General features: G+C 45.4%; 1 protein-coding gene across 1 annotated transcript in view; it reads left to right on the top strand.

Annotated features, from left to right (window-relative positions):
- Positions 1–27550, top strand: part of chid1 (chitinase domain containing 1) — an 88530-nt gene that overhangs the window by 29684 nt on the left and 31296 nt on the right. Inside the window, exons 2-6 of the mRNA XM_048607282.1 lie at positions 722–871; positions 4145–4277; positions 6796–6840; positions 8312–8418; positions 13944–14005. Coding sequence (XP_048463239.1) covers positions 722–871; positions 4145–4277; positions 6796–6840; positions 8312–8418; positions 13944–14005 — 497 coding nt within the window. The remainder of the gene's footprint in view (positions 1–721; positions 872–4144; positions 4278–6795; positions 6841–8311; positions 8419–13943; positions 14006–27550) is intronic.

The raw sequence follows: 27550 nt of genomic DNA on the forward strand, positions 1-27550 counted from the left end.
CCCCCCCATACTGGAATATGGCGAGCAGACTTGCTGGTGTCTCAGGTTCCCACCATGACCGTGTATTAGAGAGGGAGGATTGACCGCCAGTGCAATGAAGATACTGCCGTCACTACAAAAGGGAAAAGCAAATTACAGCTACTGAAGTGTAGGGGAAGGTTCAGGGCTAATTGAGAGTTTGAATACCAAGTATGTGGAATCTCACATTCATTCTGTTAAACGTGGAACTGCACTTTCCTTCTCCATCACTGCTGCTTTACATTCTGGCTCTCTGCCCTTGCATTCACGAAGCACTGTGTCTCAGAGCCTCATTTGAAAGGGCAGCAATCTTTCCAAACCCTGTTTAGTTGATGCAGTTCACGGTCAGAAACACTGTGTGGATAATTCATCACATCCATGTGATTTATTCAATGCCGTCTGGCATTGTCCTCTTCTGGCGGTTTAGTTTTATTTTCATATCAAGGTGTTACTAACTAAGTACCACATTGTGAGATGTTGGTTGGAGTGTTGAAGAGGTGAGTGCCTCAGGGTGTTAGCATTCTTCTGGGAAGTGTTCAGCTGACGTGCAATTGGTAATGCTGCTCCCAGTGCAGCACTACGACATCCTTCCATCAGTCACACAACTTGACCATAGGTCTCCCTTGACCAAAGTTGGCGCAGGAGAGGCTTCTCTTTGAAGGGAGTCGTGTTGATTGACAGCTCCGTCTTATTGTTTTGTTAGACGGGGCCTTCAAAACATTTGGTGCAGGATCGAGGGTTGGTGGTCACTGATCCCAAGGCCAGAGATATTGTGAAGGAGCAGAAGAGTTACTGTGCTGCCAAAGTGAAAGAGCGACACTTCAGTGGTGATGTCCTGGGATACGTCACACCCGTGAGTAATTGAGATGGATGGAGTTTATGTGATGGATTGATCTTATTATCACGTGTACCAAAATACAGTGAAAAGCTTTGTACAGGCAGATCACAGCAAGCAAAGGATGTATAGATCAAAAAGACTTGGAGGCATACAGGTTACATTGCAGGTTACATTATTTGAGACTAGAGTCCGTTCAACAGTCTGATAACAGTCAGAAAGAAGCTGCTCCTAAACCTGCATGTGCATGTGTTCAGGCTTCCATATCTTCTGCCTGACTGAAGAGGTTGTAGGAGATCATTCCCAGGCTGCGATGGGTCTTTGATGTTGGCTGCCTTTCCGGGGCATCAAGCCATGTAAATGGAGTCCATGGATGGAAGGTTGGCTTCCGTGATGGTCTGGGTTGTGCACACCACCTTCTGTAGTTTTTTACAGTCCTGGGCAGAGCAGTTGCCCTACCAGGCCGTTATGCACCTGGACAGTATGCTTTCAGTGGTGCTTCTGTAGAAGTTGGTGAGGGACCTTATGGACATGTCAAATTTCCTGAGCTCCCTGAGGAAGAAGAGGTGTTGTTGTGTCCTCTTGACTGTCGCATTTACTTCCTGCAGTCACGTTGGATCTTATTACAGAGCAGTGTCAACAGTGGAGTCCTTAATTTGCACCCTGTTTGGTGCAGTCCCTCTCCGGGGTGGGGGGAGGAGGAGAGCAGGGTGGTGCGTGTTTTTTAAATCAAACTGGAGAAAACACACACACGGGGGGTCCATGCAACCTGTGTGCCATTGAATTATTAGCCTCCAACTTCCTGGGAGAACATACTTCTTCAGACTAGAATTTTAAAAGCTGTTTGAGTTGGACCTTTTGGAAACAAATGGTTATAATCTGTTGTTTTCTATTCAGCAAGTTACATGCAAGGCTTTAGTTTGTTCAGGCTAATAGACAGCCAGGACTGAGTTACAGATTGGAACCTAATCAAGGCGTTTGGAATGGTTTGTATATAGAGTAACAGATACCCAGGAGTGAGTTACAGACTGGAATTCATTTGACAGGCACGGGGTGTTTATATACAGTTTAATGTAGATAAATGTGAGGTGCTGCATTTTGGAAAGGCCAATCAGGGCAGGACTTATAAATTTAATGGTAAGGGCCTGGGGAGTGTTACTGAACAAGGGTTCTTGGAGTGCAGGTTCATAGTTCCTTGAAAGTGGAGTAGCACGTACACAGGATAGTGAAGAAGGCGTTTGGTATACTTGCCTTTATTAGTCAGTGCATTGAGTATAGGAGTTAGGAGGTCATGTTGTGGCTCTACAGGACATTAGTTAGGTCACTTTTGGAATACTGTGTTCAATTCTCGTCTCCCTGCTAGAGGAAGGATGTTGTGAAACTTGAAAGGGTTCAGATAAGATTTACAAGAATGTTGTCGGGGTTGGAGGGTTTGAGCTATAGGGGGAGGCTGATTAGGCTGGGGCTATTGTCCCTGGAACATCGGAGGCTAAGGGGTGACCTTATAAATGTTTATAAAATCATGAAGGGCATGGATAGGGTGAATAGACAAGGTCTTTTCCTGGACTGAGGGAGTCCAAAACTAGACGGCATAGGTTTAAGGTGAGAGGGGAAAGATTTAAAAGGGACCTAAGTGGCAACTTTTTCACGCAGAGGGTAGTGCACATATGGAACGAGCTGCCGGAGGAAGTGGTGGAGTCTGGTACAATTACAACATTTAAAAGGCATCTGAGTGGGTATGTGAACAGGAAAGGTTTAGAGGGAAATGGGACTAGATTAGTTTAGGATATCTGGTTGGCATTGACGAGTTGAACCGAAGGGTCTGTTTTCATGCTGTACATTAGTGTGTGGAATGAAATGCCAGAGGAAGTGGTGGATTCCCAGATACAGTTATGTTTAAAAGAAGTTTAGATAAGGACATGAATAGGAAAGGTTTGGAGGGATATGGGCCAGGAGCAGGCAGGTGGGACTAGTTTAGTTTGGGAACGTGATTTGTGTGGACTAGTTGCACCAAAGGGTCTGTTTCCGTGCTGTATGACTTTATGGAAGAGACTGTTAAAGAACAATTAGTTGATCATGCTGGTTGTGCGCAAAGGTAAACCCTAAGTCAGTTAGAAATGTCTTAATTCACAAAATATTGAAAGAAGTTTGCACCAACACACAGGAAAGTCTGCTTTGGAGGCAGCAGTGTGATTGAGATATTAAATAATTCAGTTGTGCCTTTTTGACCAAGTGCCTTGTAATAGAGTTGTTTGCAAAGTTACATAAGTGGGACTGCAGGCACAGTGCCTGTGGGAATAGAAAATGGATCAGGAGATGTCAATCTGAGAGGAGATGAGAGCAGTGATTTCTGAGCCAAGACAAGGAAATGACAAGGCCTTCCCCATGGAGGTGTTCTTGTAGAGTTATTAATGACATGGGTTTGTGCATGTGGCACATAACCAGAAAGCTCGAGATGATAGGAAATTCGGAAATGTAATAAACAGTGGGGGTTGTACTGAATCGCAAGACACAGCTTTATAAATCGGGCAAATATGTCAGTTGAAATTTAGTGCAGCAATTCATAAAGTGGTATGTCTTGGTAGATTGGATAAGATCATAGAAATGAAATTGCCCCATTTTAAAGGGAGTCCAAGAACATGAAAGCTGAAGGGGGAAGGACATGAACCCTTGAAGGTGGTGCAGTGGTCTTGTCACAGGACTAATAATGCTGTGGAGAACTGGGTTCAAAACCCATCACAGCTGATTTGCGCAATTTGATTTCAACTCTCAAAAAATTGGGAACTCAAGTCTCAGGATGACAATGGAACCACAGTTAATTGTCATGAAAACCCACCTTGTTCACTGTCATTTAGGGAAGGAAAGCAACCACTCTGACCTGCACGTGACTCCAAACCCACAGCCATGCGGTTGATGCTAGAAACAGCACCTTTGGCTTGTGAAGAACCACAGCGGGTATAAACATGAAGGCCAGGTTCCTTTATCAAATACTGGCCAGATCCCAACTGGAATATGGTTACCAATTCTGGCCATCACATAGAAACAAGAGTAGTCCATTCAGCCCCTCAGACCTGTTCCTGACCGAGGAAGTTGAGGCCATCGGAATGGCATGGAAAAGATTTCCTGGAATGATTTTAACCTACATACCATTCTGTTTTACGAGAGGCCAGAGGAATTTTTTCACAGTCAAGTGTTGGCGGTGCACTGTCAGTAGCAAGAGGCACACTCGACACCTCGTCACCATTCCCTTTCTCTCACTGGCCTGGTCCAATGTGTGTCATTGTTTTTCAGTGGAACAGCCATGGTTATGAAATCACCAAGACGTTCGGTGGCAAATTCACCTTAATTTCTCCAGTTTGGCTTCAGATCCAGAGGAAAGGAGTTCAGCTTTATCACGTCACTGGTCACCATGACATAGACCAAGGTATTATTTTTACCTTTATCTTGATCGGTACTTTGCATCCAACACTGTTACCTTAACTTTAACCCCACTGCCTCACAATCTTCCCAGCACAAGCTGCTGCCTGATTGTCATGGGCTATTTCCGTCCTGATACGAGAGAAACTGTGTGGGCTTGTAGCTCTACACAAAATGGGCTGAAGCAGAGATTAGAAATTAAGATTCTTGCCTGTACAGTTGGTTTTCAGTGACAGGGCAGGCTGGTGAAGGAAAAGGTATGATCTTGAAGCTCTGATTTAACTAACATTGGCATAATCCAGGCACTGAATGGAACAAAAAAAATGCTTTTCACACCCAAAGCATTCTATGGCCAAGGGAATACTCTGAAGTGTTGCCGCTGTAGTGACACAGCTGAGTCTCAAACAGCATTGTCCAAATAATAAAAACCCGAAAGAACTGCGGTTGCTGTAAATCAGAAACAAAAACAGAAGTTGCTGGAAAAGCTGAGCAGGTCTGACGGCATCTGTGAAGAGAAATCAGAGTTAACGTTTCGGGTCGAGTGACCCTTCTTCGTATCTTTCCTCAGTGTTCTGAGGAAGGGTCACCGGACCCGAAACATTAACTCTGATTTCTCTTCACATCTGCTGCCAGAACTGCTGAGCTTTTCTAGCAGCTTCTGTTTTTGTCTGAATAATAAGTTGATTGTTAGCTTGCGCGCTCTCTCTCTCTCCATGGATGCTGTCTGACCACAGTGATCTCCAGCATTTGTTGTTTACAGTACAGATTCCAGCACCTGAAATAATTTGTTCCTACTGAGCAATAAATATTCCCTGGAATTTATCCGTTCAGCTGATGAGCCCTGGATTGTTCGCTGCTCACCTACTCTGGGATTGAATTGAATCCTGCTCTGTATCGTCTGCTCTCTGTCAACTTTCAGCACTGTTGCCTTGTTTCTATCAGGCAGTGACCCCTGCATTTCCAACCTGATTCCTCCTTCCCAAAGCTCCCTGGGATTAAACAAAATCCAAGGCTGCTGAGACTGGAGTTTTCTTGAAGGCACATTTCCTGCTTGCTTCCGTGAGTCCCACCTTGGGTCTATTCACTCAAGAAAGAGCGAGGATGACAGGGCTTGATATTAACATCACCTTCGTTGAAATTCTACTGCACAATTAATGAGATGTTTTAGTTGTGATGTTGTAGTGAAACCACTAGGCCACAGGAATGTTACAGGATTCACAGCCTACTCTATAAACCATACCTTGCACACGGTCATTAAAATGTACAGGCCTGTGTTACTGAATTAGAAAGCGGGGTGTGTCTTGTGTGTGGTGGAGGGGGTGGGTGAAGCGGGTGTCAGTGTGTTGGGTTTCGTGTTGGGGTAGGGAGTGTGTGGGGGCATGGAGGGGGAATGTGTGTGGGCGTGGGGGTGGAGGTGGAGTGTGTGCAATGATCTGCATCCAGAGTAGAAGGCTTTTTGTTTTAGTGATATTAAACTGTACATTCTGAAAAGTAGCCATGCTGGTGTTTATTACATCCTCCTAGCTTTTTTTCCATTCATTTATGGGACATGGGGTTCACTGGCTGGGCCCATAATTTCTTGCCCGTCCCTAGTTACCCCTTGAGAAGGTGGTAGTGAGCTGCCTTCTTGAACCGCTGCAGTCCAACTGCTGTGGGTTGACTGACAATGCCATTAGGGAGGGAATTCCAGGATTTTGACACAGTGACAGTGAAGGAATGGCGGTATATTTCCAAGTCAGGATGGTGAGTGGCTTGGAGGGGAACTTGGAGGTGGTGGTGTTCCCGTATATCTGCTGCCCTTGTCCTTCTAGATAGGAATGGTCATGGGTTTGGAAGGTGCTGTCTGAGGATCTTTGGTGAATTTCTGCAGTGCATCTTGTAGTTAGTACACACTGCTGCTACTGAGCATTGGTGGTGGAGGGAGCAGATGCTTGTGGATGTCGTGCCAATCAAGCGGGCTGCTTTGTCCTGGATGGTGTCAAGCTTCTTGAGTGTTGTTGGGGCTGCAGTGCATCCAGGTAAGTGGGGAGTACTCCATCACACTCCTGCCTTGTGCCTTGTAGATGGTGGACAGGCTTTGGGGAGTCAGGAGGTGAGTTACTCGCCGCAGTGTTCCCAGCTTCTGGCCTGCTCTTGTATCCGCTCTGTTAATGTGGTGAGTCCAGTTGAGTTTCTGGTCAATGATAACCCCCAAGATGTTGATAGTGGGGGATTCGGTGGTAGTAACGCCATTGAATGTCAAGGGGCGGTGGTTAGATTGTCTATTATTGGTGATGGTCATAGCCTGGCATTTGTGTGGCATGAATGTCACTTGCCACTTGTCAGCTGCTTTATATGGGTTGGCTTGCCTTGTTGTAATAACCACAAGCTGAGAATGTGATCATAAGTCATTGCCTTTCTTGCATAAATGGGCAGTTCTGACCTGCTTTCTGAAGCAGGATACTTGTTTTAAAGGGGTTTGGCTGTGCTGTTTCTGGGAGCTGACACTGGACATGTATAACCCTGCTTGTGTTATTGATGAACAGGCTGGGTGAAGAATGTGAAGGCAGAATTTGAAGCCGTCCATTTTGGTGAGTAAGGTTTTTTTTTGACTGTTTCCTTACCCCAGTCTCTCTTCTAACTCTCCCAATGTGACAATCTCTCCCATCTCTGAATATTGTGTTTGCCTTTTGGGTTAACTCCTGGTGGATAATACAGTTCTGTGCACTCCCTCTCTCTTCCACGCCACCCCCACCTCTGAATACATAGATGCTGTTCAAATTGCAATTGGCGATAGTGAGTTTAAAGTAGGGAAGTTACACTGCATCTTCCATGTTACTTTAGGCCACAGCTAGAGTATTGGGATGCATTCTGGTCACCACATTTTAGGAAGGACATGAGGGTCTGTGAGAGAGTAGAGAGGAGAACAGGGGTGAGGGAGTCTAGATTGAGGGTTAGTTTGGAGAAGCTGCTGTTGTTGGAGCAAAGGACACTGAGAGGAGATTGGATGGAGGTCAGCAAGGTTTTGATGGGTTTTTGAGGAGCTGGACAGAGAGAAACTGTTCCCATTGGGTTGATGGTGAAGGACTAGGGGAGACAGGTTGATGGTTTTGAGGAAGGGCTGCAGGGGAAGACCAGTTTTAACAGCGAGAGTAACTCCAGGCACAATGAGGGTGGTGCAAGTGGAGACAGTGAATGGTTTTGAAAGGACACCGAATAGACACTCTAGGGAAACAAATTTGCAGGGATACAGGGTAGAATGAGGGAATAGGACTGACTGGATTTGTGTACAAAAGGCTGACGTGGACTAGATGGGCAGAATAACCTGCTCTGTGCCATATTGTGTTGTCCGGGGTGGATGTGATTCCATTATGTGTCTGCCATATGTATTGGTCGAGGTGATCCCTCTTCATTGAAAACACTAGGTCACTTGATTGGATTGTTTTTGAGCTGCAATTTAAAGTTGAAATTTGTCGTGGGAACTGAAACACTTCAGAAAGAAACCCATTTTCTCTCTTATCCTTTAATGGTTGCAGACTCCATCAAATTTCACCAGGTTCACAAAAGTCTTGCTGTCTCCTTCCTGGGCTTTTTTGGAGCTGAGGGAGATGAAAACTGAAAGAAGTTTCAATGGTCCATCCAGCCTGTCCCAGGACTAATATCCCTCCGTTGTTATCTTCTCAATTATTCAGCCAGATCTCCTAGACAATCCATTACATACATTTTCCTCTACGACAACATATCTATGTGCTCATTGTATATTGTAAACTTGAACCCACATCATGGTACTCTGGTTTGTAACAGTCTGAAACAGATTATCTGGCCACATTAGGCCTTATTAGTTTCTTTAAGATTTTAAATAAAATTTCTCCCCAGCCTTCTCTCGAGTGGTAAAGGTATGTTCTGTGGCATCAGTCTGACTATACCAGTGCCTGTGGATTCAGGCTGTAGTGGTGATCAGAACTGTGACGCTGCTCTCTGTCTGACTGTACCAGTGCCTGTACAGTTCCTTTTACCAGTTTTTGATGTTGATTTTGTTTCTCATTTCTGCTCTGCCCTCAGTTCCTCGGATTTTGTTTGATGCCTGGACATACCGTGACTATGAAAGTCTTTTTAACAGCGAGGATGAAATCGAAGAGCTGTCAGAAGCATTAGTGCAGACTGCAAAGGTCAGTGACTCCCGTTCAGGAACTGTGCTCCCCGTCCTGTCAGTCAGTTACCTGGGAAGGCAGTTGCATCTTCCTCCTCTTCCCCACATTGATCAGTTACCTGGGAAAGCAGTGGGACTTTCCCTCTCCCAACACGTTCTTTCCCTGACGAAAGACAGCGGTTTCAAGCCGGGTAGCTGAGTGGTCTAGTTTTCTCCTCGAGCACTCCCATGAGGCTAAAGGGAATGGACCTGATTGGCCGGATGTTTGTGTAAAATTAGAATATTGGTCAGGGTGGGGAGACCTACACCTGGGAATGTCGGGTCCGGGCCGGAGTGCACCAGGAATGTCGTGTTAGGGCCGGGTTAGAGTGAGAATGAACTGGGAATGTCCAGGCAGGTGCGGTAAATCACATGGAGTCTCTGAACTTCAGTCAGCCCAGTGACGAAAAGTTTACCATAGATGTGAAAAGTGCTGGTTACAGGCTTACTTTGTAACAGAGACAGTCAGTGCCTGAAGCTGGGCGTTGGAGGAGTTTTGGTCAATCCCTATGGGATCACTCTTGGTCTGGGTAAGTGATTAAACTTTGTCAACAGGCTTCTTGTTCTGAACGCTGACAAATATATTGTGGTACAGATACTTGGAGTCTGGGTCTTAAACCTGAGCTGTGATGGAGATAGGGCCTGGGATTGCTCAGTGTTTCTCAAGTCCTCCTCCCCGTTCACACTGAGCCTCTTGAGAGAAGTTCCTGTTCAGTGAGTCTCTCCCAGCAGATATTTTCATGGTGGGTAGGGTTGGTTCAGCCATTACTGAAGGAAGTGATCCTGTGCAGAGTATTAACTACCTGCGGCAAATAAGGGCCAGTTTTGTGGAGACTTGCAGCGTGGGCTGCCAGACTTGCACATTAACAGTGCACTGAGCTTCCCCATGTATGACTGAAGGCTGCATACTGCCCATGCAATCATCATTTAATGTGGATCTAACCAACAGAGCCCTATTTGTGGGATTAATCCATGTGCCCTGGTGCTGTTTGAATGCTTTGGAAATTAGAAAGCATAATTGCCCTTTCCTGGGCTCCCCTTTTTACTATTTATCTATTTTAAAAATATGTTCGATTGCTTGTTTATGTTACCCACTGTGCTGTTCCCATCCATTCTTCACATCTCATTCTTTTTAGATTTTTATACTTTATGTATTCAGTTTGAATCTCTCGCCTTTATTATGAATCCTGCAATTGTCATAAACCTGCTTTCTCTATCTCATTTTAATCTCTGATTTTAGAATCATCCAGGTGAATTTCTTTTCTTTCTGTCTCCTGGGCATGAACCTACTGTATGTACAAACTATCTCTTCTCTCTCCTCTGTTCCCATTGTTGAAGTCCTGTTCTGCTGACCAGTTTTGGATCCCAAGCCACTCGAATTAGATCATTTTTCACCTCTTTGATATTAGCCCTTCTCAGTTTAATATATTTTTGCTTGATTTTACCTCCTCTTTTTCCATCATTCTTCTATGTCTGATCATATTATGATTGTGGTTTCCTAAACCCACAACAATATCAACTTGTATTTACATGGTGCCTTTAATGTCATGAAATGTTCCAAGCTGCTTCACGGGACATTATAATACGAAATGTGACTTGGTGCTACGTAGAGTCATAGGGCCACGGAAACAGAACCTTCAATCCAACCAGCCCTGCCGACCATGATCCCAAACTAAACTAGTCCCACCTGCCTGCTCCTGGCCCACATCCCTCCAAACCTTTCCTATTCCTGTCCTTATCCAAACATCTTTTAAATGTTGTAACTGTACCTACATCCTCCACTTCCTCTGGCAGTTCATTCCACATATGAACCACCCTCTGTGTGAAACATTTGCCCTAGGTGTCCTCTTTAAATCTTTCTCCTCTCACCTTAAAAATGTGTCCCCTAGTTTTGAACTCCCCCACCCTAGGGAAAAGGCCTTTGCTATTCACCTTATCTATGCCCCTCGTGATTTTATGAACCTCTGTGAGGTCATCCCTCAACCTCCTACACACCAGTGAAAAAACTCCTAGTCTATCCAGCCTATTTTTTTGTAACTCAAACCCTACATTTCCATCAACATCCCAGTGTTCTGAACCCTCTACAATTTAATAATGATGTTCTATGAAGCTATTTTGTTAAGTAGACCAGAGCTTTGTCAGAGGTAGTCTTTAAGGACTGTCTCGAAGGAGGAAACTGAGGTAGAGAGGCAGAGAGGGACAGGAAGGGAATTCCAGAGCCTGAGGCCAAGGCAATTGAAGGCGCAGTCATTAACCACGGAGCAATGCAAAATTGGGAATTCCGAAGAGACCAGAATCAGAGGGGCAGGTATCAGAGGTCTGTGGTGTTGGAAGAGATAACTGAAGTAGGGGAGGAGTGAGGCTGCAGATGAATTTGAAAATAAGAATGAGGAATTTAAAGTAAAAATATGGCTTGCCTGGAGGTAATGTAGGTCTGCAAGCACGAGTGTGTCAGGGGAATAGGACTTGCTGAGGATTAGGACACAGGCCTTTTTGAATGCTGTCCAGTTTTCAGAGGGTAGAACATGGGAGACCAGCCAGGAGATAGTCAAATCCAGAGGTACCAAAGGAATATCAGCAAGCTGAGGTGAGCCAGGCTAAGGTTGAATGATGTTATAGAGCTACAAGGAAGCAGTCTTAGTGATGAAGTGAGCTCTAACGTTGAAAGCTCATGTATATATCAAGTATGTCACCAAGGTCAGGAGCAACCTGGTTTGGTCTCAGACTATGGCCCAGGAGACACATGCACTCAGCAGTTGGAGGTCACAAGCAATGGCTTCCATCTTCACGTTATTTAATTGAGGAAATGTCAACTCATTCAGGCTTGGGCTGACAAGTGGCAAGTAACATTTGTGCCACACAAATGCCAGGAAATAACCAGCTATAGTGAGAGAGTCAAACCATTGCATCTTGACTCACAGTGACATTGACATTGTTGAATCTCCCACTATCAACATCCTGGGGGGTTACTATTGACTAGAAACTGAACTCGACCAGCCATATAAATGACTTGGATGAGGAAGTGGAAGAGTGAGTTAGTAAGTTTGCCAATGACACGAAGGTTGGTGGAGTTGTGGATAGTGTGGAGGGCTGTTGTAGGTTGCAACGGGACATTGACAGGATGCAGAGCTGGGCAAAGAAGTGGTAGATGGAATTCAACCCGGAAAAGTGTGAAGTGATTCATTTTGGAAGGTTGAATTTGAGTGCAGAATACAGGATTAATGGCAGGATTCTCGGCAGTGTGGAGGAACAGAGTGATCTTGGAGTCCACATCCATAGATCCTGCAAAGTTGCTACCCAAGTTGATAGGGTTGTAAAGAAGGCGTATGGTGTGTTGGCTTTCGTTGGCAGGGGAATTGAGTTTAAGAGCCGTGAGGTTATGCTGCAGCTCTATAAAACTCTGGTTAGGTCACACTTGTAATATTGTGTTCAGTTCCAGTCACCTCATTATAGGAAAAATATGGAAGCTTTAGAGAGGGTGCAGAGGAGATTTACCAGGATGCTGCCTGGACTGGAGGGCAGGTCTTATGAGGAAAGGTTGAGAGAGCTAGGGCTTTTTCCATTGGAGCAAAGAAGGATGAGAGGTGACTTGATGGAGGTTTACAAGATGATGAGAGGATTAGATAGAGTGGATAGTCAGAGACTTTTTCCCAGGGCAGAAATGACTATTACGAGGGGACATAATTTTAAGGTTATTGGAGGAGGGTATAGGGGAGATGTCAGAGGTAGGTTCTTTACACAGGGAATGTGGGTGTGTGGAATGCGCTGCCGGCAGTGGTAGTGAAGTCAGATACTTAAGACTTTTAAGCGACTCTTGGATAGGCACGTGGAGGATAGTAAAATGTAGGGTGTGCAGGGTAGATTGATGTTAGTAGGATAATAGGTCGGCACAACATTGTGGGCCAAAGGGTCTGTACTGTGCTGTACTGTTCTATGTTCTATATAAATGCACTCCCCAAAGGCTGTCTACCATCTACAAGGCACAAATCAGGAGTGTGATGGAATACTCCCCTTTTGCCTGGATGGGTGCAGCCCTAAGAACACTCAAGAAGTTTTAGAAGCAAGCAAGAAGTCGGGGGAGGCAATGGCCTAGTGGTATTATCGCTGGACTATTAATCCAGAGATCCAGATAATGTTCTGGGGACCCAGGTTCGAATCCTGCCACAGCAGATGGTGGAAATTGAATTCAATGTCGGAAAAACCCATCTGGTTCACTAACGTCCTTTAGAGAAGGAAACTGCCATCCTTACCTGGTCTGGCCTACATGTGACTCCAGACCTACTGCAATGACTCTTAAACCCCCTCTGGGCAATTAGGGATGGGCAGTAAATGCTGCCTAGCCAGCAACACCCTCATCCGTGAATGAATAAAGAGGGGGAAAAGAAACCATCCAGGACAAAGCAGCCCACGTGATTGGCACTACACCTACAAGCATCCGCTCCCTCCACCACCGATGCTCAGTAGCAGCAGTGTGTACTATCTACAGAAATTCACCAAAGATCCTCGAAACCTTCCAAACCCACAACCGCTTCCATCTGGAAGGACAAGGGCAGCATGTGCATGGGAACACCATCCCCCTGCAAGTTCCAAGTCACTCACCATCCTGAGTTGGAAATATATCACCATTCCTTTACTGTCGCTGGGTCAAAATCATGGAATTGCCTCCCAAGGAATGCAGGATGGGCTATAATATTTCTAGTGACATCCACTTAACTTTATAATAAATACTCCCTTTGCCCTCCTTCATTCCTCAGAACCAGACTCGGCACTGCTTCCTGTCTCTCTGTTGATGGAGGCACTCAGCTGGAAAGTTCTCTTACACAAATATTCAGGAATTCCTTCCCTTGTATGCTGTCAGTACCTTGGTCCATTTTATACTAATTAAAGTTCCACATTATCACTGCTTTATATTTTTACATTCTCTGTAATTTTCCAGCTAATGCACTGCTCTGATTCTCTCCGTGTGCGTGTGTGTGTGTTTGCGGGGTGGCGGAGAGTGGGGTTTCAGTGTTATACTCACAGTAACATAACAGCTTCTTTAATATTCCTGGATTCAAACTAAGTCGACACTGTCTTTGGCTCTCTATCATATTACTCCTTTCCAGTATCTAGTTTTTTCTTTGATTACTTCTGCTGCACCCTCCCGTTTCACCTTCTCTGTCATTCCTTGAATAACATATAAACTGAAATATAAGTCCCAGTTTGCCGTTCCTTGGAGCCAGGTCTTGATTATTGCTGCTATATGCTCGTCCCATACAAGGACATCCCTGCAGCTCATTAAATCCATCGTATATTGCTTCTCGTTCAGCCCACGTCTGATCCCTCCTATTCTTATTCCCGTTCTCTGCCAAATAAGTTGAAGATTTTACCCCTTTCTAGTTAATACTTGGTCCAGTTCTGTTGACGTGCAACCTGACCACGTTCGAGCCTCAAAATGTATATGTCTTTATATCTCTCGGTGTACATGCTTGACTGTTTACTTTTGATCCTTTCCACCCCCACCAGGCTGAGGACTTTGATGGCTTTGTCTTGGAGGTATGGAGCCAACTTGGTGGTCACAAACGCAAGTAAGTGACGTTGCATTTGTTGTGAGCTTTGAGATGGTGAAAGAGTGCTGAGAGATTATTTGTCCTCTGACCCATCTTGTCTTCCGTGGTTTTCTATTGAAGGCCTGGCTGTTAGGAGGAGGATTGCAAGTCCTTTTGACCATAGTCATATAGCATGAAAACAGACCCTTCAGTCCAACTCGTCCGTGCTGACCAGGTTTCCTAAACTGAACTAGTCCCATTTGCCTGCATTTAGCCCATAACCCTCTAAACGTTTCCTAGTCACGTACCTATCCAAATGTCTTTTAAATGTTGTAACTGTACCCACCTCCACCACTTCTTCTGGCAGTTCATTCCATATACTCACCGCCCTCTTTGTGAAAAAGTTGCTCCTCGGGTCCCTTTTAAGTCTTTCCCCTCTCACCTTAAACCTGTGCCCTCTAGTTTTGGACTCTCCTACACTATGGAAAAGACCTTTGCTATTCACCTTATCTATGCCCATCATGATTTTATGAACCTGTTAAAGGTCACCCCTCAACTTCCTAGGCCTTTCCAGCCTCTCTTTATAGCTCAAGTCCCCTGGTCCCAGTAACATTCTGGTAAATCTTTTTTGCACCCTTTCCAGTTTAACAACGTCCTTCTTCTAGCAGGGTGACCATCTATAACTCTATGACCAGCTCCATGACAGCTCCTTGCAGTTGTTGGAGCGGTTGATTGGGTATCCTGTTCATTAAGCTTGTCTAGTTGGATTTATGACCTTGCTATAACATACACTCACTGAGAATATTGAGTGAGATGGTCGCACAGGCTGCTTCTACTGCACCCTACCTGTACTGCAGTGTGATGGGTATGGTTATTATTAATCCATAGTATAAAGCCTTTGCCCAATAGAATAATGGACTTTTATTATAAAAGGTTTAGAATACAAGAGTTGAGCAGCCCTGCTGCAATCATACACAGTCCATAAGATGAGAAGTTTTTGCACTCAAAGGTTGATTCTTCTTTGGCGTGTGTTAAGTGTGTATGAACTGTAAGCAGGTGATAGTCACTTTCCCAGGCTCCAGACTTAAAAGTGTAGATAACAAGGTGTAGAACTGGATGAACACAGCAGGCCAAGCAGCATCAGAGGAACAGGAAGGCTGACGTTTCAGGCCTAGACCCTTCTTCAGAAATGGACCTAGGCCCGAAACGTCAGCTTTCCTGCTCCTCTGATGCTGCTTGGCCTGCTGTGTTCCTCCAGCTGTACACCTTGTTATCTCAGATTCTCCAGCATCTGCAGTTCCTACTATCTCTTAAACGTGTAGATGTTGTGTTAGGAAATGAATACTTACCATGTGTAACTTCGTAAATATACAGCAAACTATCTGTTAACCGGCATCTATATGAGCAGGATTGTGCCAGTTTAACAAATATTTTGGTTGGTCCACATAATCAATGTAAAAACACAGTGACTTTTTTTTATTATTTATTCATTTGTGGGATGTGGGTGTTGCTGGTTGGGACAGTATTTATTACCTGTCCCGAGTTGCCCTTGAGAACATAGAACATAGAACAGTACAGCACAGTACAGGCCCTTTGGCCCACAATGTTGTGCAGTGGTGATGAGCTGCCTTCTTGAACCGCTAACTAATAGAAGTGAATGCAGTGAATATATACATCGCTGTTATACTTTATTTACGGCATTAAACACTGAAATGGCGGGGTGGGGGGGAGGGTTAGGTTTGGGAAATAATCATTTTTCCCTCAACATTCATCGAGCAAACAAGGCGCACTGACACAGAGCGGATCGATGCTTGTCAGATTTTGAAATGGTGAAGACCCCGGGTGCTGGCATCAATGTAAGAGAAGCTAGAGCTGAGCAGAGCAAGGAGGATACAGGTGTCCTGTCAGATCTGGCTAACGCAGCAGAGGACAGAAATGTAACAGGAAGCCCAGAATTGCTGAAGGAGCTGATGGTCATGCATTGAGCTGTCCAAAACAGGAATGTAGGGTCCTCGAAGTGACAAAAGACACAGGAAGACTGGGAGAATAAGGTAATAATAAATTCGAACATATTTTACCGGTCAGACAGTTTTAATCCTGTGGTGTTTTTTTAATCAATGACTTTGTGCAGTGTTAGAGACTACTTGCAGTGTGAGAGATTGGTTTAGAGTGTCACCTTGATTCACTAAGTAATGACATTTGAAACAAAGTTAAGTCATATAAATGTCATGCATGCTTTATGTTTGATGTTGAAAACACAATGAGGCTACTGAAGGGAGGTATACTTCTATGTACAGTAACTGGAGTAGTAAACACAGATCTTGTCTCCTGTGAGATACTTAATGCTGTTGAGCAAACCTTTTATCAAAGCATAAATGAAACTTGACTGCAGTATGATAAGGCAGTCAACATTTGGGAAAATCAGTGAATCTGCAGACTACCCATTTAGGATTTCATTGTGAATCCTAAACAAAACTGATGTTTCTGAACAGTGCTGGACAGGTATTAGTGGCATCAAAGAATGGGAATCTGAGAGAGAAACGGTTGTTTGTTGTTTTTAATTACATAATTCAAATTATTGGACTTCACAAGTATTAAGAAAGTGCTGCTGGGAGCAATATTTGTGATGAAGAGTACACAGTACAAAGATGGTGGAAGAGATTAGTGAGAGGAGTTGTTTTAATTCTTGTATGGGATGTGAGTATCATTGGTAAGCCTCCTATTCATTGGCCATCCCTAGCTATCTTTGAACTGGTTGGCTGTCTGGGCTATTCCAGAGGGTAGTGAGGAGTTAACCTAATGCTTTGGCTTTGGAACCACACTGGGGGACACTTACTAGAAGGATGTGAGTGAGCCAGACAGGTTTTTACAAATGCTACATGCTTAGTATTCATAGAATCCGTACAGTGTGGAAACAGGCCCTCTGGCCCAACAAGTCCACACCGACCCTCAGAGCATCCCACCCGGACCTCCTTGAACACTATGGGCAATTTAGTATGACCAATCCACCTAACCTGCACATCTCTGAACTGTGGGAGGAAACCAGAACACCCAGAGGAAACCCACACAGACATGGGGAGAATATGCAAACTCCACACAGTGTCGCCTGAGGGTGGGATCGAACTTGGGTCCCTGGCACTGTGAGGCAGCAGTGTTATAATTTCCGATATTTATGGAGTTTAAATTGCACCGTCTGTCATGGATTGGATTTGAACCCACGTCCCCAGAACATTAGCCTGGGGTTGTCAATGTCTAATTCGGGGACACAAACCAGGATGCCACTGCTTCGTCGTGTTATAACTTGGTTTAAAAATTGGAAGGTGCCATCAGATCATATAATAAGACTTCCATTAGTACGTGACTTTGAGGTATTGCCGTTAATCAAAAAGTACAAGAACGGATATTTTCAGTCTACGTTTTGTAGCCTTGGGGCTGGGGCTGGGGGGAGGGGGGTGGTGTGGGGGGTCACCGAAAAGCCATGGGAAAGTATAGCTAAATAAAATGAAAGAACTGTGGACGTTGTATATCAGAAACAAAAACAGAAATTGCTGGAAAAGCTCAGTAGGTCTGGCAGCATCTGTGCAGAGAAATCAGGGTTAACGTTTCGGGTCCAGTGACCCTTACTCAGAACCGATGGTAGCTCGGAAAATGTTGGTTTTCTGCAGAAGATAGGGAGGATTAAGGAGTAAACAATGTTGGGGATAGACCCCAAAAAGAGAGAAGTACAGTTAGACAGACAAAGGAGTGGATAACGATCAGCCTTGGAGGGTGAATAGCTGTTAATGGGGACGGTTAGTGACTAACAGTGGTTAAACGGTTTCCGCCCATAAAGGGTACATCATGGATTGGATGACGATCTGAAAGTAAATGGGGGAAAATGCTTTTTGCAGAGAGAGTGGGTATAGAATGGACAGCACTGCCTGAGAGAATGATGGAGGCAAAGTTAATTGAAGCATTCCAAAAGGAATTGTCTACAAAGGTAGATTGGGCAGGATTACAGGGAGAAGATGGGATTTGCTGATTTGGAGAGCCAGTGAGAATGCGTTGGGCCAAATGACGACTCTAGAGTAAGTCAGTGAGAGCTTGGTGATCACCATTACTGCTACTAATTTTTTCAACAGATTTATTGAATAAACTGACTGAATTACAGTCAATCACATTGCTAAGCACAGTGACTCTGCAACAACATTCTAACAGATAACAGTATAGCCTGGAGATGCCTGTTAGCTGATTATATGCTGCATGGTATCTGACTCACTACAGTGCACATTGTCGCAGTACAGCACTCAGACAATGATCTAACTCTGTGCTGTATGTTAGCCAACTGTTATTGAATAATGTGCATTTTTGTCTTGCTGTGTGGTTTGTGTAACTGACTGTGTGTGCTGTGTCTATCTTGCTATGTGCTATATGTATCTGACTGTGTTATTGAATAGTGTATATTCTGTCTGTCTTGCTGTGTGGTTTCTGTTATCTAGCTGTCATTGTGGTATGCTCCATCTGCCTGTAGCTGTATAAGTTTACGATGGGTGTTTTCTGACACTGTCACTGCCCGCTGCCTTTTCTCAGTGTTTCTGTCAGGGTGACACTTGATCCTACGTGGAGCTCCCAGCACAGAGTGAGACCGGTTGATCTAACAGCCTGATGCCAATCTTTCTGCCCAACACAGTCCCTTCTCCCAGCATGCTTCATCTGGCCCTCTCAGTATCTCCTTTGTTTGCTTTCTCCTCCATATTGATGTTCCCCCACCCTCCCCTGAGCGACGTTTCTCCTCATTGTCCACTTTCAGAGGAGAGTGTGACTGTGCAGAGTCACTATTGACCCTTTTTGAGTTTTTGGCTATTTTGGACTCGGTACATATCCACCGATATATTAGCCCTCATTTTATGAGCATGAAATATGCGCTGCAAGGCAGATGTGGGGATAAAAAACAGAAAATCGGAACAGGAGTAAGCCATTCGGCCCATTGAGCATCCCCTGCATTCCACATGGTCACAGCTGATCCTCCATCTCGACACCATTCTCCTGCTCTCTCTCCAGACTCCTTGACATCTTTAGCCTCCAGAAATCTATTTATTTCTTAAATGTATTTAGTGACCCAGCTTCCACTGCTGTCTGTGGGAGAGAATTCTCCAGGGGTTTTGCTATCGTCTGATTGAAAACATTTCTCCTCATCTCAGTCCTAAATGGCTTACCCTGTTTCCTGAGAGCATGACCCATTGATCAGGACTGCACCCATCCAGTCTGTCCAACCCTGCTGGAACTTTCTATGTCTTAATGTGAACCCCTTTCATTTTCCAGTGAATACATCGCCCAGTTGATCCGATTTCTCCTTGCTGACCCATTATCCCAGGAAACAGACTGGTGGACCTCTGCTGCACTCCCTGTATGGGAAATGTCTCCTTCCTTAGGTAAGGAGACCAAAATTGTGCACAATACTCTGGGAGTGTCCCCACCAAAGTCATTACAGCTGCAATAAATCGTCCTTCCCTGGACTAAAATCCTCTTGCAATGAATGCCAGATATTATTTGCCTCCTAGCCACTTTCTGCACCCCAGTGGATATAATTGGCTACATTCACTGCTATTGGTTTCTGACAGTGTTGCTTTGCTGTTTGTAATCCTGACTGTTGACACAGGCATCAACAACTGGCACTCTCCTTGGGAGAAAGTGAGTGCTTCAGCGCTTAATGCATATTTTTATTGAACTGTGGCACTCTGAGGATCTCTGTAGGACCAAAAGGAAATTAGTTTCTCCTTCACTGGTTCGCTGTCAGCTCCTCTCCTCAGACTGTGTGAGACAGTGTGCCTGTGTGTGTCTGTGTGAGTGTGAGAGAGAGAGAAAGAGACATTGTGTGTGAGGTAGAGAGACTGAGAGAGACAGACTGTGTGTGTGTAAAAGGTCAGATTAAAAACCGCTCTGATCTGAGTATTTGGCTAGCCTCGTTCTATTCTAGCAAACATCAGCAACTTCCTTCACTTCACAGATTTACATCAGAGCTTGTGTCTGAGGCTGGATGTCGACATTGATTGAGGTCATCTTTAATCTTTTTAATAATGGAAGTGGAAAGGATTCTGTCCTTGACTGATGATGAGCTGACACTGACGCTCTGCCCTGTCTCGTGTATATGTGATGAGCTGGCTTCTGTTACTGTGTCCTGTCAGCTATGTACTCTCTGACCTACAGCTCTCGGGACAGCAGAACCTTGCTTTTCAAAAGTGGACTCTCTTACAGGTCTGAGCATAAGACTGTAAAACAGAGCAGCAGAATTAGGCCATTCAGCCCATCGAGTCTGCTCCACCATTCGATCATGGCTGATAGGTTTCTCAACCCCATTCTCCTGCCTTCTTTCCATAACCCTTGATCCTCTTACTAATCAAGAACCTATCTATCTATTTCTGTCTTAAATACATGCAAAGAATTGGCCTCCACAGCCCTCTGTGACAATGAGTTCCACAGATTTACCATCCTCTGGCTGAAGAAATTCCTCCTCCCTTCAAGGGTGTGCTGTCAGGTCCCAGTCTCTCTGACTCGTGGAAACATCTTCTCCATGTCCACTCTATTCAAGCCTAGTGGTATTCTGTAAGTTTCAGTCAGATGCTCCCCCCATCCTTCTCAACTCCCAAGTACAGACCCAGAATCTTCAACCACTTGTCATTTGACAAGCCTTTCATTTTTGTAAGCCTCCTCTGGGCCCCATCAAAGGCCAGCACATCCTTCCTTAGATACAGGGCCCAAACTTGCTCATCAGATTCCAGATGTGGTCTGACCAGAGCCTTGTACAGCCTCAGTAGTACATCCCTGCTGTTGTATTCTAGCCCTCTTGAAATGAATACTCACATTGTATTTGCCTTTCTAACTGCCAGCTGAACCTGTATGTTTTCATTAAAAGAATCCTGTTCTAAGACCCTACGTCCCTTTGTGCTTCCTATTTCTGAAGCCTTTCCCCATTTAGAAACTCCTCACACTTTCCCTCATTGTATTCCACCTGCCACTTCTTTGCCTGCTCTCCGAGCCTGTCCAAGTCCCTCTGCAGCCTCCTTGCTTCCTCAACACGACATGTCCCTCCAGCTCGCCTTGTATCATCGGCAAACTGAGCAACAATGCCCTCAGTTCTTTTGTCCAGATCGTTAATGTATACCATGAATAGTTGTGGTCCCTATGGAACTCCACTAGTCACCGGCTGCCATCCTGAAAAAGGCCCCTTTATCCCCACTCTCTGCCTTCTGCCAGTCAGCCAATCCTCTGTCCATGCCAGTGCCTTGCTCCGAGCACCACGGGATGTTACCTTATTTAGCAGCCTCCTGCGTAGCACCTAGTTAGAGGCCTTCTGGAGATTTAAATAATTCATATCCACTGGCTCTTATTTGTCTAACTTTCTCATTACTTCCTCAAAGAATTTGAGCAGTTTTGTTAGGCATGAGCGCCATGCTGACTTAGCCCTATTTTACCAAGCACACTGCAATCTCGTCCTTAATAATGAACTGTAAAATCTTACCAATAACCGAGGTCAGGCTAACCAGCCTATAATTTCCTGCCTTGCCTTCTTCCCTTCTTAAACAGGAGTATTACATTCACCATTTTCCTGTCCTCAGGCTTCCCTGACTCCAGTGATTCCTGATAGATTACCACCAATGCCTCCCCAATCCCCTCAGCTATCTCCTTCACAACTCTGGGTGTAGTCCATCTGGTGGCAGATGATTTATCCACCTTCAGACATTTTAACTTCCCCCACACCACCTCCTTAGTGGTGGCCACTACATTCACCTCTGCCCCCTGACTGTCTTGAAATTCTGGTATGCTGCTGCTGCCTTCCACTGTGAAAACTGATGCAAAGTACCTATTCAGTTCCTCCGCCATTTCATTGTTCCCCATTACTACTTCTCCAGCCTCATTTTCCAGCGGTCCAATGTCCACTCATGCCTCTCTCTCTCTTAGCTTTTAGATATCTAAAAAAAACCTTGTGCAATCTTCTTTTATATTACTAACTAGCTTACTCTTTCATCACCCCCCTCCTCCTCCCACCCACCCATTGTTTTTTTTTTAGTTATCCTGTGCTAGTTTTTAAAGGTTTCCCAATCCTCTGGCTTCTCACTTGTCTTCACCACATTTTTTATTTTTCTTTCCCTTTTATGCTGTCCCTGACCTCCCTTGTCAGCCATGCTTGCCTCATTCCACCCCCTCTCCCGTATAGTTGTTCTTCCTCGGGATGAATTTCTGCTGTTCCTCCCAAATTACCCCCAGAAACTCTTGCCATTGCTGCTCCACCATCTTCCTGCTCTGCTCCCTTTCCAATCAACTCTGGCTAGCTCCTCCCTCGTGTCTTTGTAGTTACCTTTACTCAATTCTGATACTGTTACATCTGATTCCAGCTCTCCTCCTCCACCAACACCTCCCCCCTCCACCCACCACCACCACCCCACCTCCCCCTCAAACTGCAGGGTGAATTCTATCATATTGTGGTCACTGGCCCTGAGGGGTTCCTTCACCTTAAACTCCCCAATCAAGTCTGCCTCATTACACATCACCAAATCCAGAATTGCTTATTCCCTAATGGGCTCTACCACAAGCTGCTCCAAAAAAATCTTGTAGATATTTCATGAATTCTTTTTCTTGCGGTCCACTACCAACTGATTTTCCCAGTCCACCTTGCAAATTGAAGTCCCCCATAATTATTGTAAGAGTGCCTTTCTTGCATGTCTTTCAATCACCTGATTTATTTTCTTCCCTGTATCCTGACTTACTGCTAGGAGACCTGTACACAACTCCCATCAGGGTCGTCTTCCTTTTGCAGTTCTCCAGCTCTACACGCACACATGCTACACCTTCTGACTCTGTCACGTCTTGCTGTTGATTTAATTTCATTTCTTACTAACAAGACAGTCCTGCTCCCTCTGCTTGTCCTTTCAATAGGACATGTATCCTTCAATATTTAGTTCCTAGTCCTGATCCCCTTGCAGCCATGTCTCTGTGATACCAATAACATCATACCTGCTGGTTTCAATCTTGCACTACAAGCTCATTTACCTGTTTTGTATACCATGTGCATTTAAGTACAACACACGCAGTCCTGTATTGACTGCCCCCCTTCTCATAGCTGGCCCCTTATCTGCTGTGCCTGAAGTTAGATTCCTGATCCTTTCTATAATCTCTTGTCTAATAACTTGTTCTGGAAACTTCAATAACCTTCGTTGAGCATCCTCTGTCCCCATTTTAGGTTTGTCAGTAATTTTCCATGCAACTGAACTCTGTGTGCAGTGTAGGCCCTGGTGAGATGTGGTGAGAATCAGACAAGAAATCTGACAGGGCCCAGATCACCATCCGGATCGTTCTCACTCCATCGTTGATGCTTTCCACAGGTGGCATGCTGGCGAGATGCCAGTTGACTGTATTTATCCAATGCCTTGTTGATGCCACATCTTGCCTAGTTGATAGTCAATCTCTCATCTCGCCAAATCTTGTCAAATCAGCCTGGCATTGGGGAGAAACCGCCTCTGTGGTGACCATGACCAGACCACAGCCCAGGGAACAACCACAGGCACCAGCCTTATGTGCCCCATTGCCCACTGACACTGGTATCCAGAAGCTGCCAATTTCTTGCAACTGGTGAGGTGGTGTGCTGTGGTCAGTCTGCCCACAGAAACTGAGGGGGAGTGGGTACTGGGGCAAGAGGCAGAACCCAGCCTAAAAAGGACTATGGTTCGGGTTCAAAACCAGTGAGTAGGGCCGGAGTACAGTTGTGAAAGTGGGGCGAGCAGGATTTGTGAAGGGAAAACCGAAAAAAACTGTAGAACCTGGAAATCGGAAACAAAATCGGAAATCAGTCCAGCAGCCGAGTTCTGGACCTGAAATGTTAACTCTGATTTCTCTCCACTGATGCAGCCAGACCTGCTGAGCTTTTCTGGCGACTTCTGTTTGAAAAGGGAAAGGTAGGCATATGTAGACTAGTTGGGGAAGCTTGGGGAAATGTGAAACATGGGGGTGAGGAGGAGTGAGAGAAGGTGTCGCACAGAAGGCTCGTGTTTTGATGTAAATCACATCTTGTTTCTCAGCAACAGACTGAGACCATGTCAGAGGCTGGTGCAAGTGGAGAATTTGCCTTCCATTAATCCTTCGCCTGCTTTGAGAGATGAGGATCGTGATTAAATAACGAATGTCTAACACCACTTCTCTCTCAGACAGTGCACTTATCTCCGTGATTGAATGGATGTTGCATGTTTCTTAATGTCCCTATTAAAGCAGTCAGGATTTTGCTGGTGGTGTGCAACATACAAACACAAGTTAAGTTGATGAAATTACATCACCCAGCAACAGCCCTCTGTGACGTTACATTAAATACACTCCAACAACTCTCCCCCCGGCCCCGGTCCAAAATCACCACCATTGACCAGAATCATACAGTCCCACAAGGAGGCCAGGTTTCTGCTTAAATGCCCTATTGAGGGAGGGTATAGGGTGCCAGAGCAGGTAGCAAGCTGACAAGGGGAGCAATGTTTAGGGTACGTCTGAGTGGCGGGTGTGGGAGAAATCAGCTCTGCTGAGAGTGGCAAGGGTGGTTGGCTGGGTTAGGGGGTAAGGGCCTGTTTGGATCCAGCAGCAGAGGGGTCAAGGGGTTAACTCGAGCACTGTGGTGATGGGAGGAAGTTGTGGATGTGATGGCGGGGGCAGGAGTGGTTGGGTCCAGCTGAGGGGAAGGCAGGGTGGAGGGGGGAGTGTGTGGGGTCAGCTTCATAGTTGCTCATGAGTTCCACTATTAAAGTCTTACTTACCCCTGAGCAACTGCATGTAAACAGAGACTTTGAGGGTTCCGGGTGTACGAGGATTTTCCTGGGCAGTTTCAGAGTGTGCTCCCATCATTCCCACCTAAATTGGAATAACAATAGCCTGAACCCAGTGAGGTGTATGCAGGAGACTGCCGCTGATCACCTCCCCATGGGATATCACAGCTGCTGTGTGTTTCCCAAGGACATGGGTCCATGCCCACATTATGGGACAATGCAGAGTATGTTCCACACAGCCTGCCGCAGACCAATTCACCTCCCTCTGTACGGTTGCTGCCTGTTTGATCTATTTAATGAGAGTCCCTCCTTCATGGAAGCAGGCAATTTGGCCCATTGAGTCCGCACCAAACTTCCAAACAGCATCCCACCCAGAGCCATCCCCCTACTCCTGTAACCCTGCATTTCCCATGGCTAATCCACCTAACCTGCACATCTCTGGACTGTGGGAGGAAACCGGAGCACCCAGAGGAACCCCACGCAGACACAGGGAGAACGTGCAAACTCCACACAGACAGTCACCCAAGGGTGGAATTGAACCCTGGTCCCTGGCGCTGTGAGGCAGCTGTGCTAACCACTGAGCCACCGTGCTGCCCTAGTTTTAAGTTAGCTTTAGCTACCAGAACAAACCTATTTCTGAAAGTGAATCTAATTTCTACAAACTGACTTTGTGAAGAATGAAAACATCCATTCTAACATGGGATCACCATCATGTCGAGATGTTTAAAATACTGCTTATACTGGAACTGGAACATGTGACATTTGCATGTGACCTGGTTCTGCTATTTTCTCAGAAGTACTCACATCAAGTTAGGATGGTTAGAATTTTTTCAAGTGTTTGTGTCAAACCTTCCTAAGACAGGGACAGCACGGGGTTAGATACAGAGTAAAGGTTCTTCATGTAGCACACCCACAATGCACCCTCGGATTGTCTGAATTGTTGTTAGTTTGTTAGCAGGGGCTTTTAACTAACACAGGACGACGTGTCCATCCTGGGCCTCCTGCATTGCCACAATGATGCCACCGGAAGGTTGCAGGAACAGCACCTCATATTTCGCTTGGGAAACCTGCAGCCCAAGGGTATCAATGTGGACTTCACAAGCTTCAAAATCTCCCCTCCTCCGACCGCATCCCAAAACCAGCCCAGCTCGTCCCTGCCTCCCTAACCTGTCCTCTCATCTCAAGCCCCACTCCCATCTCCGACCTACTAGCTTCATCCCGCCTCCTTGACCTGTCCGTCCTTCCTGGACCGACCTATCCCCTCCCTAACTCCCCACCTACATTCACCTTTACTGGCTCCAACCCCGCCTCTTCAACCTGTCTGTCTCCTCTCCACCTATCTTCTCCTTTATCCATCTTTTATCCGCCTCCTCCTCCTCTCCCTATTTATTTCAGAATCCCCTTCCCCTCCCCCATTTCTGAAGGGTCTCAACCCGAAACGTCAGCTTTCCTGCTCCTCTGATGCTGCTTGGCCTGCTGTGTTCTTCCAGCTCTACACCTGTTATCTCAGATTCTCCCGCATTGGCAGTTCCTACTATCTCAGGGAATATAAGGAGTGCCTTTCATCTTTCTGAGCATGTTCTAAAATTACAGTCCCTCACACCAGCCTGTTTGGAGCATGCAGTGACGAGTTAAATCCATTGTTTAATTAGATTAGGATATTCAGCATGTAAAAATGACAGCTTGTGGTGGCACATCGTCTTGAGACTAAATTTTCCTCCACATCAGTGGTGTGTGTGGGTTGGGAGTCAGTGTAATTATTGGGAAGCAGTCAGTGTGAGTACGTGCCCTGTGTTTGAGCTGTGCTGTTATAATGAAGTGCATTGTTTCGGATTAGCATGTCCTTGAGTCTTCTCAAGGTCTCATTGCTTTCTTCCCCAACAGCTATTGATATTCTCTCTGTCTCTCTCTGCAGGCACTGCTCTTTGAGCCTCTTGTTTACTTAGACACTTATTATAACACTGCCTGTTCAGTCAGTAGCAGTGTACATTTACTATCCCTGGCACATCTTCCAGATGATAGTCAACATTGAGGAGAGTTCATTCATCCATCGGATGAATGAAACTTGGTGTTATATTAATCCACACCTATCAAAAGCTAGGAATTATCCCTCTCTGAAAGCACAGTGATTTAAAAATAGTTATTTCTATAATCTTCAGACTGCCCAAATCCAAACCCAACTCTCAGTTTAGGATATCTGGTCAGCATGGACATGTTGGACCAAAGTGTCTGTTTTTGTGCTGTATACTTCCATGACTGTACAGCAGAAATAGCACTTTGCTGAGTTTGGGCCTATGGTTTAGTGAATTCTGTACTGGATTGCCCTGGGTGATGCATCTTAAACAGGACACTGACAGGTATCTGAAAGAGTGCTGCCTTAGCCATTAAAGAAGCTGCACGGCACCATACTGAGCCCGAGTAACTGTTCTTGCATTGCCTTCTGTCGGAATGGGACGTGAGGGAGGCTCAAATGTCGGAATCACTTTCTTGGTGTCAGCAAAGACCTGGTGACTGATTGTAACGAATGGCAGTGTTTTGGGTCTGTTTATTATTTCAGGACGGCCAGTGAGCTTAACCTTTCTCTAATTAATGAGCTGAGGATATTTCCTGCATCTCCCTGAAATATGTAAGGGTGTTTAAGCGCTGTGGGGTAATCAATACCTGCCTAATCTACACGAGATACCGCGTAAATCCAGTGGGACTGATCTGTTATCTTCTCCCCGATGCAGCACGGACAGACATATTCCTGGGACTGACACTTCACCCAGAGAGAGGAAATAGTTCATTCAAGCGTCTGTCCCCTAAG

Source organism: Rhincodon typus, chromosome 17 (genome assembly GCF_021869965.1).
Source record: "Rhincodon typus isolate 14 chromosome 17, sRhiTyp1.1, whole genome shotgun sequence".
Classification (NCBI taxonomy): domain Eukaryota; kingdom Metazoa; phylum Chordata; class Chondrichthyes; order Orectolobiformes; family Rhincodontidae; genus Rhincodon; species Rhincodon typus.